This window comes from Crotalus tigris, unplaced genomic scaffold (genome assembly GCF_016545835.1).
Source record: "Crotalus tigris isolate CLP2741 ecotype Arizona unplaced genomic scaffold, ASM1654583v1 scf7180000017582.600645, whole genome shotgun sequence".
NCBI lineage: Eukaryota > Metazoa > Chordata > Lepidosauria > Squamata > Viperidae > Crotalus > Crotalus tigris.
Genome location: NW_024096492.1, coordinates 135,065 through 155,137, shown reverse-complemented (window position 1 = coordinate 155,137; position 20,073 = coordinate 135,065). Strand labels below are relative to the sequence as shown.

General features: G+C 38.2%; 2 protein-coding genes and 1 non-coding gene across 6 annotated transcripts; 2 read left to right on the top strand and 1 right to left on the bottom strand.

The window, feature by feature from the left end:
• The first annotated feature begins 302 nt into the window (after positions 1 to 302).
• Positions 303 to 9,497, top strand: PPP1R8 (protein phosphatase 1 regulatory subunit 8). Of its 4 annotated transcripts, none has more exons than XM_039360676.1 (7): positions 303 to 1,469; positions 3,363 to 3,423; positions 5,972 to 6,125; positions 6,250 to 6,512; positions 7,246 to 7,390; positions 7,738 to 7,802; positions 8,995 to 9,497. In XM_039360676.1, exons 1-7 carry the CDS (start codon positions 1,321 to 1,323, stop codon positions 9,343 to 9,345), a joined length of 1,188 nt encoding a protein of 395 aa, XP_039216610.1. In that variant the 5' UTR covers positions 303 to 1,320; the 3' UTR covers positions 9,346 to 9,497. The 4 variants fall into 4 exon arrangements, with proteins under 4 accessions (XP_039216610.1, XP_039216601.1, XP_039216621.1 ...); XM_039360667.1 differs by having other exon boundaries at positions 314 to 1,469; positions 8,992 to 9,497; XM_039360687.1 differs by having other exon boundaries at positions 336 to 1,469; positions 6,292 to 6,512; positions 8,992 to 9,497.
• On the top strand, positions 4,111 to 4,278 carry LOC120315896. Its single transcript, XR_005558812.1, has one exon.
• A 4,058-nt stretch (positions 9,498 to 13,555) lies between the features above and the next one.
• RPA2 (replication protein A2) lies at positions 13,556 to 19,996 on the bottom strand. Its single transcript, XM_039360738.1, has 9 exons — positions 19,833 to 19,996; positions 19,200 to 19,285; positions 19,017 to 19,118; positions 18,086 to 18,199; positions 17,683 to 17,757; positions 16,199 to 16,312; positions 15,775 to 15,888; positions 14,951 to 15,045; positions 13,556 to 14,353 (listed from the first exon to the last, which is right to left on the bottom strand). Exons 1-9 carry the CDS (start codon positions 19,846 to 19,848, stop codon positions 14,269 to 14,271), a joined length of 801 nt encoding a protein of 266 aa, XP_039216672.1. The 5' UTR covers positions 19,849 to 19,996; the 3' UTR covers positions 13,556 to 14,268.
• Positions 19,997 to 20,073: the final 77 nt, after the last annotated feature.

The following is a 20,073-nucleotide window of genomic DNA, read 5'->3' as shown; positions in this document are numbered from 1 at the left end:
AGTTCTACAAGTTTAATACTTCAAATTAAATATCAGTGCAATTCTGATAACCTTGGTGGCCCATCTTCCTTTCAAGAGAGCCTAAATTACCAGAAAATAATTGATAATTGAAAACTACAGAATTTTGCTGTTAGTAAATGTATCTGTGTCAGAAGACAATGAGACTGATCAAAGATACATTCACCAGAAGACTTGTTTTTGCCAAGTGTGCAAACGAAAGTCAGCATAATGGTTAAAAGTACTGGGGTGGTTCTCTAGGCCTTAGGTAAGAAACCAGCTAGGAAGGCAATGACCAACCACTTCTGAAAAAGCTTGCTATGGAAAATTCAAGGACCTATCTTCAGTATTTGCCAGAAGCCAAGAACTCCAAGGCACACAAAGTGTGGAAATACATGCATATTATATGCACATCATACAACACGAGTGCATGGTACTGTAGTTGTGCCGTACAGGGGGATGAGTTTAAATTGGATTGTTTGCAATAGCTCTTCAGACAAAGTGTAGCTATCTTGTAAATATCCTGAATTTACAACCTTGAGAATTCATCCAAGTATGCGATAGTGGCTGCACTCACGTTTAACCTGGTTACGGACTTCGTTTCCAGGGTACGTTAACATATTAGGGCACAAAATACAAACCAAGTTAAAATCAATCTGAGGGCCACACAAGATGGTCTTTGTAATATTTGAAACATGGTTTTTTGTACTACCGTGAAAATGCAGCTATTAGTTCTAGGACATTGCATGAATTCAGCCCAATACAGACAGACCACAGGACTAACGGATCAACATTTCTAAAATTAACTCGGCAGCATCCGGCTCAACTCCAATAGCTCAAATCTCTTGAAAGGACGAGCAAGGCTTGCCAGCTGCCCGTTGCTCTGCTTCTCCTCCAAAATCAGCCGAGACCTCAGCCAGGCTCTCGCCGCCCCTCAAACGGGCTGGCGATTTTAAAAGCAAGAGCGCCGTGGGACGCTTTGTGACGTACACGTTTCTCGTGTAAGTATAATGTAATAATGAACAGCTGCAGGTTTTTAAAGAAAAAAATGCCCGAAAGGGAAAAAACAACAACACCGCCACAGATTGCAGGAAAAGGTGCGTGGACTTCTGTCCAAACAAGAAGCAAGCTCAACCCGCCAGCTCAAAATACCCGAGTATAAAATGGCCTCCTCCCTCCCCCACGGCTCTGCGTTCCCGCTCTTTAAAGGAGCGTCGTTGTGACGTCACCCCGAACGCCGCGCTCGCGCTTAGATAGGATACGTTTCATCCTCTGCGGCTTGCCTCTCCCCTCTCCTCCCCGCTGCCCGCTTGGGCGAGATGCATGCTGGGATCGCAGCCCTCCCGCCAGGTCTTCCAGCTTCCCGGCGTGCCCTGCGCCCAGCTGAATGGGGGCAGTCACAAGATGGCGGCGAACGCAAACTGTGCCGGTGGCGGCGGCGGTAGCCTCCCACTCTTTGACTGTCCGACCTGGTGAGGGTGGGGGCGTGTGCCGTTGGAGAGCGGGGAAACGATTTGCTGTGCAAGGGGGACTGCTTTTTCTTGGGAGGCGGAGCAGCATCCTAAAAGAGGGGAGCGGGCCCGGGGAGGGGGGGTAGCAGCCCCTGGAAGGGAGAACCGATTGAGGGGAATCCTCAGGACTGGTCCTTTGAGCGTTGCAGTCTCGTGCTTCGTATGTGAAATACTTGGGATGGAAGGGAGGGAAAGAGTGCTTTTAGCTTAGGCAGAACACATATTTCCACCTCAAAGGATGCCTCTGGTCATAAGCAGAGGACTTACTGCTTATTGATGTGCCTCAGAATAGGGATGGCGAAGAAGTTCAGTATAGGACCCGCTATGATGGATAAGGGCAGGCTGTGTGGCTACTGAACGGTCTTTGTGAAATGAGAGAGACAGGGCTGCTGAATATGGACAAATGACATAAGTTTTTCTGTAAAATTTCTGAGCCTGGGAGAAATCAGAATATACTTTCATCCTAGGTATGTTACTGAAGTCCTACATATAAACCTACAAAATGAGGTTGTGGCAGGGAAATTGCTTTAGGCAGCATGGACATTCATTTGGGGTTGTTTTAATTTGGATACAAATCTTGCCTCAGTTGTAAAAATCTGAATAATGGACAGAGTAGTGACTGAAGTCTGGAATATACAAATATGTATTCCTTAGATCAAAGTAGTTGTCAAGTAGAAAGGTTATTTGAGTTTCAGCTTGCTAGCAAGGTTTTGCATTTTAATAACAATAGTGAAGGCTATCGAATGTGTCACTTAGGTGATTTAAATAATAATTATTAAATTTTTCCATCATAGTCTTCCCTGTGTACTTGCTAGACTTTACAGAAAAAAAATGTGAAAGTGAGATTAAAGCAGCAGTTGAAGAGTTGTCAAAATGTGCCTTAAAAATGCAAATGTGCTCAAGGATTGTAATACAATATCCACCAAGGTCTTTTAGAGAGAGTGAGAGATTGTTGTTTCAAAGATAAAAAGTCTATATTGTACCAAAACAATCATTTATATCATACCCATTGTTTTGACCTTAACTAAGGACAGAACACAACAGGGACTCTGACGCCAGCCTTGGAGATTGTGTCTTTTTATGTAGTGGTAACTATGTGCATCCAAAAATAACTGCAATAAGCATTTGAAATGTTGAGTGCTCAAAAAGCTTAACATATATTAACAGTTTTAGCTGTTAATTTTCGTTTTGTAGCAGATTTGGGAGAGCATAAAAGTTAAAATACTTTGTAGCAGAGGCAAAATCTGAGCAGGAGATGTTATGTAGTTATGTAGTCATGTTATGTAGTTTTGTCTCCCAGCCACATCCTCTCTAAATCAAGCATATAATCCTATACATCACAGAAATATGTAAGACTGTATTTGTAGATAAATTTGTTTCCTGATATGCTGAATTCAATAAATAAATAATCTCTCCAAGTAGATGCTGTCGCCAAAAGGCAAAGTAATCATTCTGATTCATGCTGTTTCTCACAGTGGTCTTCCAGATGCTTCCAGGAAATCCATAAATAGGACATACCAGTTTTGTTTCCAAACAACTGGAATCATATTCCCAATGAACTGGAGGTTTGATGATTTGTAGGCCCAAGTTAATGAATTTTCAGTCCCCTTTTGAGGCAACCATCTTAAGGCCATTGATTCATAATTTGTTATATATCTAAAACGTACTCACGAATGCTCAGTTAAACTAAATGTTTGGATCAGTGCTGAGCATAATTGACTTTTTGTGCCCAAGTTCAGGTTTTCCCTGTCAGAGCAATTTGTGGTCATTTTATATCTGTTGATAACTTCAGAGATTCCAATGACTACTTTAAGTATTCTTAAACAAAATATTTTTCTTGTTTTTGTTTCCTAGGGCAGGAAAACCTCCACCAGGGTTGCACTTGGATGTAGTCAAAGGAGACAAACTTATTGAGGTATGAAAATAGATGCAGAAAATTTAAATATGAGCCAGGTGACATACAGCATTGGATAGCTATAGCACTTATCACAGGCAAAAAGAAAGGCTGAATATCTAATTTTTTATTTTAGTTTCAGTTTGTCTTGGCTATTTTTAGCAAGCCATCTGAATTTCTTTCTATTGGACTGGTATCTGACTATTTGCATCCAAGTACTCAAAGATAATGATCCTTTTATACTATTAGGTGTGAATGTGCACCCATATCTTTTATTGTTTTAATAATTTGGATCACTGTTTGGATCCAGATTATTTTTATGCAGAAATCTGTTTTTTTGCAGGATTTCAGATTTTCAGGATTCATGTCTTTGGTTAGACAGTGTTTGGGCATTTCATTCTTATATTGTTCATTCTCTATTGCAACACTGTATCTCTTCCAAACCAGAAAACCTTGGTTGCCACTACTTTAAGAATCTGTATTTGGATGTAATTGAAAGCTACAATTAATTGAATCATTCCTGGTTTAATTGCAGTGTGACAAGAAAGAAAGAAGGGAGTAGTATAAGGACTGAGCAAATGACTCATGCACTTTCTGACAACTCTCTCTGGTTTGTCCAAATATCCCAAAAGTGGGATGGAACACTTCTTAAGCAGAATCTATTATCAATGTGTAACTATAAATTATGGTGCTATTTCGCTTCTTCTTAAGCACTTGATACTAACCAAGCCATCTGTGCCTTAGTTCTCATTTAGAGTTCAAAGGTGTAACTAGTGATTGGCTGGGTCTAAAAAGTGCAACATCAAAGTTAAGCCATGAAGTGATTAAGCTCTATGTGTGGAGAATCACACCGGGTTATAACTCAGAGGCACAAATGAGATTTTAGTGGTTGATGCCTTTAAGAATGGCAAAATAATTATTAGCGTTTCTGCTTTCCCAATCAGTTTGTTTCCTTATTATATTTGTTTCTAGAGCTGCTCAATTATGTTAGTTGATTTTTTTTTTTTTTGCAGGTACCATTGTCATTTAGATAGTAGAAATTGTCCCGTGCTGAAAAGCAGTGTCATGTGGCATTAATAAATTTGTATATTGATTAATTACCTTATCTATTTGCAGATAAATTAAGAATTTTAAATTCCAAAATACACTCCCAAAATTGGGTTTGATTTATTCATGGATTGCCTTATCTGCAAATACAGCTAGACCAGGGGTAGGGAACCTTGGCTCTTTTATGACTTGTGGACTTCAACTCCCAGAATTCCTGAGTCAGCATGGCTGGTTCAGGAATTCTGGGTATTGAAGTCCACAAGTCATAAAAGAACCAAGGTTCCCTATCCCTGAGCTAGATCTTGCTTAATGGCTCCCCTGTTTAACAACTGTTTGAAGTTACAACACTGCTGAAAAAGTAACTTTATAGCCACTCCTCACATTTATGGCTGTTCAGCCTCCCCAGAGACATGTGATCGATAACATGCTTTACAACTGGCTTCCAACAAGCCGAGTCACAGCCTGGAACATCTCAAGTCACAGTCAATGATGTCTCTTTTAACAACCCATGGTAACTTGCTTAACAACCAAATGAGAATTGACAGAAATCTATCATGGTCGCATGATCTTTCACTTAGCAATCGCATCGAGTTACCAGTCCCAATTGTGATCATTAAGCAAGGACTGCCTACACACACGCACATGGACACAAACATACGGTCCTTGGGTTACGACTGCTCATTTAACAATTGTTCACATTTTTAATGGTGCTGAACGAGAGGACCTTACAACCAGTCCATCACAGCATCCCTACAGTCATGCAATCACAATTCAAGGACTTGACCACCAGCAAAAGTTATGATGATGTGATTGCCATTTGCGAAATTCCCTGACAGATAGACACAAGAGAAGTCAGTGAAGAAGCCAGCAGAGGTTGCAAGTTGCTCCTGCTTCACTGACACACCTGGGCTCCATAGCACTTGCCTGCAGCATCTTCCCAGCCACCCATATTCCATAGTGCATCCGCCCTCCTGTAGCTCTTAACTGAAGGTCTCACCCACTGGCTTACTTGCCTGGGATTTCTGCCCCTTCCTACATCATGGTCATACCAGGTCCTTGACTAATGACCGGTGTAGTCCTAGAGTTACAGTGGCAACTGGGATTGCCAGGATTATCATTACTAAGCAATGAGGTCGTACGATGTCATGCTTTATAACCACGTAGCTTAGCAATGGAAATTCTAGTCCCAATTCCATTGTAATCTGGCAGTATAATTTTTTTTAAGAATCCATACATACTTGCGGATAAGCCAACCTTCAAATTTTTAACTAAAATACAGTGAAAACTGGCCACCTGTGGCTAAGCCAATCTGAAAATTAAAACATGAAAATTTTAAGGATTGGCTTATCCATAAGTGGCACATTTTTCAGTTGCTAGTCTTTTGGGTTGCCTTTTCTTCTCATGGCATAATGAGGTTCTCCCCTTTTTTATACCCAGGCCCATGATTTTAAGAAAGTATAGGCTTCCCCTCCCACACCAATAAAAAAAAATCCACCCATTTGTCTTTGATATCTTGTCATAGAAACTGATCATCGATGAGAAGAAATATTATCTCTTTGGGAGAAACCCCGACCTGTGCGACTTTACCATAGATCACCAGTCATGCTCTAGGGTCCATGCTGCTTTGGTCTACCATAAACATCTGAAGAGAGTTTTTCTTATAGATCTCAACAGCAGTAAGTTGATAAACAATGGGTGTGCAACTGTTTCAATAGTACAGTGCACTGCTTAAGAGGGAGGAACACGCTGAAATTTAGAAAAGGGACTATGGTTTAAGTAATATTTTAGTAACATGATTAGTATTTGTTGCTTTTCCTCTCCTCCTTATTCTAAAATGCATAGCACACGGCACGTTTTTAGGCCATATTCGTTTGGAGCCTCATAAGCCACAACAGATTCCCATTGATTCCACGGTTTCCTTTGGTGCCTCCACGCGGGCCTACACCCTGAGAGAAAAGCCTCAGACATTGCCCTCAGCGGTGAAAGGAGATGAGAAAATGACCAGCGAAGACGATGAACTCAAGGGCTTGCTTGGTCTGCCAGAGGAAGAAACAGAGTTAGATGTGAGCACCGTGTTTTACCTGTATTGTGGTACCCATGTTGCACATCTAGTTTGTGAAGGGAACAGAGACCTTTTGGCTTGAACGGTGATTGGCACTAGCACCTGAGTAGAACTGTGCTATTCTTAAAAGTGGGGAGAGAGGTTCCTATGTGACAAATTTGCTATTGTTGCCCCAGGGAAGAGAAAAGTAATAGTGACCAAATTCTTCCAACCACATTCTAGTTGCTTGTTTTAGTTGGGGATATATATCTTCTTTATTGGTCTAAGCCAGGGGTCTTCAGACTTGGCCCTTTTATGACTTGTGGACTTCAACTCCCAAAATTCCTCAGCCAACGTGCAGAGCTGGCTCAAGTTTGCTCTAATTCCCTATTGAAGTTTCCTCTTTATTAGGGTTTAAATGAAGTGGTACTCCCTATAAAAAAAGGGGCTGACTTTTTCAAAATTACACTTTGGTGACAGATTTTAAGAAACAGAATGGATTCCTAAAGCTTTCCCATATTCTAAACTCCAATATTCTCCCCAAAAGTTTGGCCAGGATATTTTCCCCCCAAGGTTTATAATGCCTCTTCCCCCCCCCCCCCAGTAAACCCCACAAAAGGATCAAGTTCTGTCCCAGAAATGTCATAAGATCACTGCCACAACAGAGTAGGAAATTATAGCAGTTTTTATCCCCCCACAAACTGTTAATCCTTTAATCTGTCCTGCAATAGCAATCTTTCTCTTTGACATCTTAGAACCTGACAGAGTTCAATACGGCCCATAATAAGAGGATTTCCACACTGACAATAGAAGAAGGGAATTTGGATATCCAAAGACCAAAAAGAAAACGAAAGAACTCAAGAGTAACATTCAGTGATGATGATGAAATTATTAACCCAGGTGAGTAATGTGGGCCAGGAATAAGCAGCCCAGTTCCCTTCTGATGGTTAGAATTACAACTCATCCCTTCTGACTATCATGATCAAGAGTTGCAATTATAGTGCAAATCATCTGGAGGGTACCACATCACCAATCCCTGTGGAACTATATATTGTTCCTAAAGAAAGTTGCCTGCCTTGTTACTTGCGTGTAAGCATCTATCAATATATAGATATTTTCCTAAAGAAGATAATGGTAATGCTTTTCCTTTTGAAAAGATTTGTATTAAATTCCTTCAGTGCTAAATATACTCCTGAGATTTCATTTATGATTAACTATTAATACCTCAATCTCTTGTACTCCTATAGAGGACGTGGACCCTTCTGTTGGACGTTTCAGAAACATGGTACAGACTGCAGTAGTTCCAGTGAAGGTATGTAACTGGATTGAGAAACATAAAGCTGACATGGCTCTTTACTTTATTAAAATAATATGGGCCTAAACTAAACACTTTGGTTCTTATTACTGCTAAATCAGAACAAATATACTGTCAGTATTAGAACTTGCATTTGATCCTAACTACATTTTTCCCAGTGGACTATGTTGCCAATTAGATTAGATTTAATTTTTGCCAACAATATGTAAAGAAATAAGATTAAATTTTGATAGAACAGAAAAAGAATTGAATTCATGAGCAATCTTTTATTGAAATAACAAATATAATATAAAAATCATCCAGATGAAAAGCTTCTGAATTCCATTTTATATAACAACCATTTTTCTTGGTTACTAGACTGCAGAAACAAAGATCGTTGCCCTCATTCTCCCTTCCTTTTCTGCATAGCCAGGAAGACATTTTAATCAAGATTCATTTCCGTGGCTCACAGCTTGCTTTGACGTACAAATTAAGAAGTATTTCTTCAGTAATAGTCAAAAATTAAGCTCTACCCACGCAGCACTGAACACAGGATTAACTAACTTTAAAGAAGAAATAGATTCATGGAGAACCAAATTCTCAGCTGTGAATTAAAATAGTTCTGTGTGAGGTTTTAGCTGCTAGGTTACAACTGTGAGAGAATAGGTTTAGATTTGACTTGATAAAAATGGAAAGTGGAGGGAACTGAAATTCATGACCTAATTCTGTTTTTAACCCTGCTAACAATGAGGAGTTGGTATTTTAAAGTGAAAAGTTGTCAGGCCCAAAACCAAGAATAATGTGTTAATTCTTCCGAGCTGAGTTCCTTATTGTTCACACCTATAGACAAAATATTGCTAGACTGAAGACTCTCCTATTTGCATTTACAGAGGGGGGTGTCCAATCCTAGCAATTTTTAAGATTTGTGGACTTCAAATCCCAGAATTCCCCAGCCAGCCATGAGAGTCCACAAGTCTTAAAGTTGCCAAGTTTGGATATTCCTGATCTACAGTATACTTTGTGAACTATTTGGGGGGGGGGCTGTCTTCATCCTCTTATATATGATATCTGGGCTGAGTAGCCTCTTATTCCTCTGGCATGTACCCCCTCCCTCCTGGGGATCCACCTCCTCACAAAAGCACAGATTCTACTAAATGTCTTTGTATTTGGGCCATACTTTAATTCCAGGTGTTTTGTTTCTTGACAGAAGAAGCGGATGGACAATTCTGGCTCCCTGGCTGTAGATGAGGCTGCAACACGTCGCATGCAGAACTTTCCTTATAGTGGAGGACTGTATGGAGGCCTGCCTCCCACCCACAATGAGGCAGGTGCCCAGACCCACACCATTCACGGCACAGCGCTCATTGGGGGGTTACCAATGCCCTATCCTAATCTTGCCCCAGACGTGGACTTGACTCCAGTTGCCCCCTCCACTGTTGCCATGAACCCATCTCCCAACCCTGCCGTCTTCAATCCTGAAGTTGTGAATGAGCCCAAGAAAAAGAAATACGCAAAAGAAGCTTGGCCAGGCAAGAAGCCAACCCCTTCTCTCTTGATCTGAAGAGCCAATCTGAGTCTGTTCCGGGAGGCAGAAGCCAGGCAGGCAAGGGGGAACTGAACAAGTGCAGCCACAACTCTCAGACTGGGGTCATATCGGGTTTTGTGGGGTTTTGTGACTTCCTTACACAACCAACCTTCAGAAGAGTTCAAAAGGTGTCTAAGAAATGAAATGCAAAAATATCTCTCTCACTGCCTGTGGAACCACATTACCTGGCAGATTCTTTTTCATTTACCCAGACATTACAGTTGCCCAGTTACTTTTATTCTGGCATTACTCATGCATTTAAGGGGCACTGCCCTTGTGTATATGTTGCAAATGTAGAAATGGCAGGTGGTTTTCTGCTGATAGTGTCACAGTTCTTTTTCTTTTCTTTTGGGTCAACTGGTCTCAAAAGAAACCCAGCCCCAGCAGATGTTCTTGACACTTACATAGTATTTTGACAAGCACGTCAGTAATAGTTTTCATATAAATCAAATACCATGTTTTGCTTTGTATCTCAGGATTATGAAGTGCTTTTAGTACAGGTAGAACCCTTTGCATTTGCAAGGTAAACTACCATCATTTTGATGGCTGCAAACCAAATGAAATGGTCATGGAAGTAATTGCTTTTTGACATTCTTGATTGGAACCACTGGGAAAAGATTATGACCATTTCAGATTTAGTAAAACTTAGATTTTATGACCAGTCCTTAACAGAACAAGAATTACCCAATAGCCACATTTAACTATGTTGATGGATCAGGAAGTAAAAATATTTAGCAATAATTTTGTATGATTTTCAGATACCATATTAATTAATTAAGATTAATGCTGTTTCCCCAAGCAGTTCCTCAATGGGGTAACCCTGAAGTTGAGCCCAAGAATGGTCAGCCAAGTTCTCACATCAAACTGCATTTTTTAAAAATCATTGTTTAAACTCAGCTCCATCATTCTATAATTAATTTCTTTTTAACTAAACAAAACTAAATATATTCATTCCTGTTCCAAATATTTGGAGCAAGACATTGCCATTGATTTCAATGTATGAATGTATCCCCAAATAGCTATTAAATTGGAGGAATATTATCCCATATGATGTTCTAGACTCTTAGGCTGCAAGCTATTGATCATCACTGTTCTTGATTCTGGGTATTTAGAGGCACTTCACAATCCTTTGTAGCACAATAATGGGCAGGTGTCATGTGTTCAAGCACTTTGTCCAATAGATTTCACTGGAGAAATTAACCGTATCACTTTCTTTCCCCAATTAAAATTGGTGATATTTATTAAAATTGAGTGAGCTAAGATAGAAGATTGTTGTCATTTTAAAAACTTTGCAGTTATCCAAAACTGCATCTTCCTGCAAAATGGGCCAAATAATTCTTTGTAGTTGTCTCTGCCCAACCTGAACAACTGCTTCCCCTCCCCCTCCCAGTGGTATATTGGATTATATCATATAAGCAGATGAATACTTCTCCACTATCTGATTTTCTGTTTCATTTTCTATGTTAGGCTTCTTAAAAATGCAATTTTAAAAAATTATGTTAGGTAACATAATTCTTGGAAAAAATTGCTAATGACTAATGAACTTTATGTCCTATACTCCAAATCCTCTCATTTCATTTGCAATTTTATCTCTCTGGATTATTAATTTTCCCAAAGCTGTGGAATGATTTTTTAATTTGTGAGGGTACCTGCTCAAGTTGCGATGAATTTAAAATACTTGAACTTTCCCTTGCTTGATTTTAAAGTAAGATTTAAGAAAAAGTAGTTGGTTCTTGCAAAACACATCTGGGAGTTTACTGTGCGCTGGCATTGGCCCTGACTTCCTTGGGATAGTACAAACTTGTCTTTTCAGTTCTTTGAAGCCAAGCTTGGCTGAAATTGGGGCAGGGAGGGGAGGGATTAAGTGTGTGGGGCTCTGTACAGACATTTGTACATTTGTGTAATAGGCCTTTTCACACTGTTGAGCTTTTTATCTGTAACATTTATTACACTGTAAATTAAATGACTGTTTTGCCAAATGGAGAGTTAATTTGTATTTTCAGATTTCATGGTAAAAACTACCCTGCCTAATTTCCATTCCGTTTTATTTAATATTTTTTAACCTTGCTCTTTCTTTAATGAGAATATTTAAAGCAGTGTACAATGTTTTTAAAATCATAAAAGGAATATGAAAGTGTTTTATGGGATTACACTCTGTTTCACTAATGCTTCTAGGAAGCTTTCAAGTGGAATATAATGGTGGTAGTCCCACGCTGTTCTTTGTCACTGATATTGAATGCATACAGGTAGTCCTTGTTTAACAATCATTTATGACATGATGAGTAAGTAACTTTACAACCAATCCTTGCATTTATGACCTTTACTGATGTGTAAAAGGAAAGCTATAAAGTAAGTTCATAGGCAGAGTCATGGTTTCACTTGGTGACTGCTTCACTTAGTGATTACGTTGCCAATTGCAGTTGTGGTCACTAAACAAGGACTACCTATTATTAATTCTGAGGATTGATTAAAGCCATCAAGACATGACTGGAAACTCCATGGATTGTTCAAGCCTGTCTTTAAATTACATTGATAGCGCTCACTAGTTTCATCTGTTTGTGCAAAAATGGCATCTTCTCTTTACGTTTAGCTTCAGGATTATAGAAGTACAATGCCCACATTTTTAGTAATATGATGAATTTATACTTCTCTCGCCTACTGTCCACTCTTTATTATTTTTCTTAAAGAGTACCAGTTCTTTAGTTCCTTGAAAAAAAGCTGTTACATTCTTTTAATCATTTGCCAGGTTTTTCAGGTCTGTAATACCATTATAGTTCATATTTAGACACATGAATTATATGCAGTATTCTAAGTGGTTGTACTGAAAAGTTATATTAAAGAAATGGGCCATAGTATTGATGAATCGTTTTGTCAGAACGTAAACGCTACACGGATCCTCATAGCAGTATTTTCTAGGAAGTCTAGAAAGGATTATTTTGGATTAAATCCTTTCTTGGATTAATCTTTTCCTGCCGTACTTTAGAACATCTGCATCTCGTCTTGGGATATATTCTACTAGAATATTCGTGCAGGAGCCCTACCAGCCAGAATAAACCGAGGAGACAAGGTCATATTTGATTTCCTCTTACTGGTAAAATTGATGTCTTTTGGTATTCTGCATCCAAGTGTTTTGGTGATATGTAATTAGAACAGATGTCATGTATGGAGAAGTACTTGTGTGCCAGATGTGAAAAAGTTACGTCTTGCTTCAAAATGACAATGGTAGTTCATAAAGGGTAGAAAACAATACTTTTTACAAATGGGATACCAATTTTTGTTGATAAGGCTGTTGGTAAAGTAATTCAATACCATGGGAATTTTTTTTGGGGGGGGGGAATCTTCCCTTCTAAAGATAAAGGACAAGGGCAAACCAGAAGAGTGGTAGAATGCAAAAGTATTAGCAGAGAAATTATTTAAAATCTGGGCCAACCCAAGATACTTTACACAGCTGCAAAAGCTCTCGGTCTGAACAACTGAGATGCATGTAGACAGTCCTACATAATTTCCATGTCTGAAACCAAAAATGGCACATGAACACACATTCCCAAGTATTTTATTGTTTCCACACCTATAGGCAGAATCTTGCCAGACTGCAGTCTATCTGTATCTACCATATATTCTGTGAATTATTAGGGAGGGTCTATCTTCAGCCTCCTCTCACACATTATATCTGAACTGTTGCCTTTCTACTCTGGAATGCACACTCTCCGTCCTTGGAACCCATCTCCTTACTACACATTCCATCACAATAAAGGTTCAAATATTGAGTTCGACAGGAAGATACACTTTCATTCATGGAAACTCACCAGGTGACTTGGGACGAAGCATTCAGTTCAATTTTCCTCATGGGGTGGTTGTTGAGGACATGGGGTGGGGGAGAGGACAGGTAAATATGTTGTTTGAATTCATGGAGGAAAGGCAGGTTTTAAATCTAAGAAATAGTGTTCTGAAAAACCATAGAATTTAATTTTTTAAAAAAAATCTACCTTCCAATTTTTGACAATTAGGAAGACTTTAATTTCAGTGAGAAGCAATCAGAGAACTTGAGTTTTGAAAGGTATAACCATAAGAAATTAATAACTATCATTGAATCCCTGGAGCTGAAATGATGGCATTTTGGTCTTGCAATTCTAACCAAGCTTTTATATTATTCTTTTAACATATTTTGAGACTTATCACACAAGGATATTTTCAGAACAGCAAGATTTTATTATATTTTTACATGTATTAGATGTTAGCATTTTCATCTTAACTTTCAAAAATCTTTACATTCTCAGCCAGAATTTGAGTATGTAATCTACATTTATGTCCCTGTATGTGCTTGTTACATTTCTGTATGAATAATCAAATCAGATTCCAGTATATGTGTTAATTCTGCTCCTGAATTTAAAATAAAATTGTTAAACTAAGAATAAATCTTAACCTACTATTTGCAGTGAAAGAATCCATCCTAAAATTAAATTACATAATTATGTAAGTATGATCTCTGAGCTAGGCAAAAACCCAATATTGTACAAGACTGCATAGTATAATTATACAAAGTTATGGGGGTTCTGGTGTACAAAATTGCATATTTAGAAGAAAACAGAAGCTGGAGCAAAGTTAAAACATCTTGACATTCCAGAGTTTCTGTGAAATGTAAATCATTGTAGACTGAATATCTACTGCAAATAAACTACTTTTTTTAAAGGATTCCATTAACAGAAAAAGGCACAAAGAGTCTTAAACCATGGCATTCCCCCTCTCCACAAAACAGCTGGATAGAGGCATCTGTTCTAGATATGTGCCCATGTCCCATTCAGTCTTATGTGTCATCATCAAGAAATACTTTGAGACTTAAATCAGGCAAAACAGTCTTGGATCTTATAAAAAATTGGATTATTATAAATCAGTCAGAACTTAGTCAGCATCTGTAGACTTGAAATGTTCATCATCAATAGTGGAATATATATGTCCCTCACTGCTAAGAAACTCAACAGCTTTCCTAAATGGAAGGAAGGGAAAAATAATTTCTTCAGTAAAATTTAAAATTTAAACTTTATTGTAACTAAAGAACAGCATAGATCAATATACATTTTATATACAATATAACAAGAAAAAAAATCATATGAAACATACAAACCCAATCAGAATATAGTTTAAAATTGCCACAGTAGATGCTACCAACCAAAATAAAGTCAAAGTCATTATAAGACAAATTCCTTGTCTCACATCTAAACCTGGCAAAATCTAAAAACTCTGACCAAAACACAAAGCATATAAGAAAAATATCCAGAATTCCCCTGGATGACCTGGCATTTTCTTTCGTGTACAGTATTAACAAAACATAGATTACCAAAAGAGAGAATATGATGCTGAAAAGTGCTTTGAAAGAACCAAACATAAAATACAAAAGGGTTAAGAATGTAAAAGGAAATTGCTTAGTGTACATTATCCTTATCCTTATAAATTAATTTTGATTTGGACCCTCTACCAAAGGTGTAGATTTCAGGTTTGAAAGGAATCAATATGCCTTCCTTTCGGTATAGGAACACCAACAGCCCAGTATGTCAAAAGCCTAGTTTCCCATTCTGTTACGTACTTGAGCGTTTGTAGATTAATATTATGCAACTGAGATTTCAGATCATGAAGACTTATTCCTTCAGTTGTCATGCAGCTTTTAATTAAATTCAGAACCTTCAAAAAGCAAGAGTTCACAGTTATTCAAAGGCAAATGCAGAATAGATCTAATATAAGTGTTTTTAACAACAAAAAAGCCATATTAGTTATACAACAGCAATGTTACATCAATACACAAGTTTCTGTTTTCAACCTTCTAGAGTGGAAACATGCAGTGATATAAAAATGAAAAGTCTTTCTTCAGCTGTATGGAGTTTTACTTTTGCTGCCAAGCTCAGAATTGGCCTGGTAACTAGAGGAAGCTAACCACTAGATTGCAAGAACACAACTGAGCGGTCAGAGGAGACCCAAACTCATTGGTAGCCTCACATTGCAATAAACAAGGACACACATTTAATTTTGCAGCTACTAAGATTGTTGGCCGTACAGGTACAAAGATAGACAGGGAAATGATTAAAGCCTGGGAAACGGGCCTCTTGTCAGTCAACAGGAGTGCTGATTTACCACCAGCTTATCAGGTACTTAGGAGCCAAGAGCTTGGCAGCATAAGGAAACAATAGCCAATCGCCAGCCATCAATGTACCAATCAACCAGGAAGACACTACATAAACACGACTCACAGAATAGCCCAAAACACATATTCCAGTAGAGAGAAGTTCTCTGAAGATGGGCTCCAGCACGAGTCCAAAAGCCCAGAAGAGTAAACCTCTGGTCCCAGTGACCGACCCAGATTTGATTTTGCGACATGTACATTTGCCTTCATTTGTGACCTGGTAACTGACATACCTGACTCTGGTGTGGTGTAAGACCATGCATTGTCAAGGAATCATTTCCTCCGGCATTTGACATACTGCTTGTCTCAAATACACCAAAGGACTGAGGTATCTTTGAAGATTGGGGCTAAAAGTCAAAGAAAAATGGTAATTATGTATATTTCTGCATGTGTAAAATAGAAATTGGGCTCTAGCCACCTGAAACAATGCCATTTGTTAAAGCTCTCTACAACTTTCAATCAGTTTGTCCCTTTCCACGACCTGGAACCATCTCAATATATTAAGACTGCTTCTTCTAGGATGGCAAGCCAGAATTCTTGAACCAGCTATTGAAGTCCATGAGTCATAAAAGAGCCAAGGTTGCCTACCCCTGGCCTAGGCATATGTGACTAGGTCAGGAAAGGCTGAATTAAAGTGTGTTTTACTTCCTCATATACCGTGTTACTTTTTCTGAGGACCATGTGTGCGTTGACAACTTCAAGCAGATGTGTAGTAAATTCATTCATATCTTCCAGGGGCATAATCTTGAATGCAACCAGGCTCTTTTTGTTCTGGAATTTTAAAAGAAGATTAAACATTTTTTGCCAATGGCGGTCAAGAGATATACTTTTCAAAACAAATTCCAAATATTCACATAACAGGGAAAAACAAGCTTTTTCATATAAGAATACCAGCACATTCATTGTGTTTTAAAAAAAAAAAAAAAAAAAAAAACGAAGGCCAAGAATATTTTTTTAATAGTGTGCATGGTCTTATTAAATATTCACTCCTTTTAGACTCTTCTAAAAATTTAGGTTTGTCTTTTACGTTTCTGTTCTTTAAGGATTCTAAGTAATAAAGTATTGCAAGAATACTTTAATTTTATACATTTTTGTCATCTTCAATAATATTTCTAATGAACTTGACACAGTGTATCTACGTTTAAAAATTTTCTACTGACCCCATAGCAATGTTAATTTTTCTAACAGCCAATGATGCTCATTTTAACAAGTTGGCAAAATTACCAGTAATTTCCTAGTTCTGCCAACAAGTTTTTTGGTTTTTTTTTTAGAAAAGAGACCTGATTATTAAGTTTATTAACATTATAATCTAAGAAAATAAAATCATTTTATTTTCACAATGTAAAACAATAAATTCCTATATAATACTTAGCTTAGAATGCTAACTGAATTTTTCAGAGGTGACCAATGTCTTTTCTGTAAGACATTATTCTTTTACTTCTAAAAACAGTTTTGCTTTTACCCATGCTTACTTAACTTCTTTCCTATTCTCACGCTTAGGAACTTATGAGTCCAATTCACTGTTTGTAATTATTTTTTTAAAATACATTGTATTTTTCTAGCTATATTGTGCTCTGGCTCACACAACCTACCAAGCTTTGGTTTGCATTAATTGAGGCGTGGCTGAGGAATTCTGGGAGTTGAAGGCCACGTCATAAAAGGGCCAAGTTTGAAGACCCCTGCTGTAAACCAAACTAGTTTCCTTGTCAGGCAAACAACAGCAATATTTCCAAAATGACAAAGAAAGAAAACTTGTCTAGTAATTAAGTTCTAAAATAATAAGCAATAATTTAGCTTAAGATATAGCTAATTTATTTTAATGGTGAAAAAAGGAAAGTAACATAACTATCGGACTGTAAACACATTTTTACTTTCTCAAAATCAAAGAAAAATGTCTTAAACAAACAGATTCTCAATAGTCAAGGAATACTCTTGCCAAATTAAATATGTCACAAGCACAAACCTATTTGCTATCTTCTCATCTGACATTCACAGATATAACAAGAGGATTTTAGAAGACAGCACTTAAATGTCTTTAGTTGGGGGAGCTCAAAATTAATTCAGTACTTTTGCTAAAACAGAATTATCCAGTATTATGTGGCAATTCTCATTTTCAAATGTTTCAGTTCCATGGCTCTTACCTGGAAAGATCGCAGATGACCAGCTACTTTCACATAGGTTCCTGGTGGAACAACCACATTTTCACTCCCCTCCTCCTTGAATAAAAGAGACAATGATTTCTTGGCATTTGTCAGCAATGTTTTACAAAGTAATGCAACTCAACCTAGAATTCCAGGATTCCATTACCTTACTTTACCCCACTGTATTACCAAAGCTAAGTGAAAGCAAATTGCAAACTCTGTAATAAACGTATTACATTTAGAATCCACATTCCTTCCAAATAAGTCAAGTAGCATTTGTGGCTCTCCCTTTTATTTTATTATTCTAAAATGAGTATGGATTTGAACATGAGCTTCCTCAGTTCTATAGCTGCCACATTATACTATCTCTTTTCATGTCTACTGATGCCTACGTGATATTTACATCAGTGTCGACCCACTGCCTCACATCCATTGGGGCTGCAGTCATGTCATCCACTTTGTAGAGAATATTTGTTGGAGCTTTTTCAGCATGCCTGATTATGCCCACAATAATAACCTGTATGATGAAACAGAAGCAAATCTCAATAAATAGATTGTAAGATGGCTCTTTCTACTAATCCTTATATTTAATTAACCACACAAATGTATGTACCATGAATGGATCATGATTTGGCACAATCAAATGAAAATTTGTCATGCCACAGAGGAAACATTTAAATAAAACCTTTGTATAGGAATCTTGGCAGAACTAAAATCTGGAATAATGTTCGGAAGCTTCAAATGATATGCAATGTGACTGCATGGATAGTAAATGGTGCCAGTTGCTCGGTGCATGTAACGGCACTATTTTGTGAGCTGTGTCGGCTGCAGTTGTGCTTCTGATGCAATTCAAGGTGCTGTCTGTCACCTTTAAAGCCTTTCATGGCCTGGGAACAGGTTACTTTAGGGACTGTCTTTCCCTAATTGTTTCTATTCATCCTATCTGGATCTGACAGGATGGGCAAGTTCCATATCCCTCTGGCCAAGAAATGCAGATTGGCGGGACCCAGGAAATTTGCTTTTTCTACCACAGCACTCACCCTGTGGAACATTCTTCTTCTGGAAATTAGACCCTACTGGCCTTTCATGGGTTCTTTGCCCAGGCCTGGGACCCCAAGTGCATGAAGGATAGTGACTCCCGGCTCTGCTGGGATATCTTCTCAGCTGCTGTGTATTTTAATTTTTGTATTCATGAATGGAATTATGTTTTTAATTTATTTTAATACTGTTTGCCACCCAGAGTCATTTTTTGTGATGGGCAGTCATACAAACTGAATAAATATAATAAATCTATAATAAAATGTAAACATAGTAAAGGCAGTTTTGAAAATTACCTGTGAAAGTTCAACTTCACGGACCCTAAAAACATCATCCACTTGTTCAGCTGAAAATAGTTGTGATACTGTACAGGGAACGATGTTTTGTGATCTTGACCTCTGCAAAGATGAAATTTTTACACTATAATTCTTTTACTGTCAGTTTTTCAGAAAATAAATTGGATATAAATAAGTACATACTGATTTTCTTTCGCCTTGGGTTGCAGAAGGCGATGTAAATCCTCCAGGTGATTGTGTATAGTTGCCATAATTGCTGTCATAACCTCCTGGAAAAAATAGAAAAAATATGAAAAAAACATTTTTCTTTGCATTTTTAAGTCTCTGAATTCTTTCAAAGCAGCAAAAGTGCATAGAAATATATTCTGTTACTTTTTTCTTCATTAAATATTAAAATAAAACCAAAACTAAAAATATCACGAGAGTCATGACAGTCTGCAGGGGAAGAAAATTGAGACAGCTTGGGTATTTCTGCCAGATATGACCCTATTACTTAATCTCATCATTTATACAATGCTATAATAATGCCTGGAGGCTGTATTTTATTTTATGCATATTTTTAAATTTTATTTTACTGTAAGCCACCTAGGATCACATATAGGAGATGGGCGGCAATATACAACGAATAAATAAATGTCATCGTGGCTATTGTAATCATGGCGACACACGAAAGAAGAAAAAAAATAGAGTATAGCTCCCATGAGGCATAGCCGTACAGGCTGTGGGTGATGGGAGTTGCTCCCACACTGCCGCCAAAGAGGAAGAGGGGAAGACCTTCCGAATTCTCGCATACAAGAACCCGCTATCCGCCCTCACCGTGACCAGACCACATGCTGCAGAAATTGGAGGCCCCACGCCTGGAAAGACTCCGCGCCGAACTCCGGCTTTCCTCCCCACCCACGAACAGCTCGCTTTCGCCCTCGCGCGTTTTTTCCGACACGCGCGCAAGCACGGGCGCTCGGGATAGGCCACCTATTGTCACTACTACCCGCTTTTCCCACCGCCTCCTTTTCTCCCAACCAATGGATTGATGGGGAAACCGAAAGGGGCGGGACTT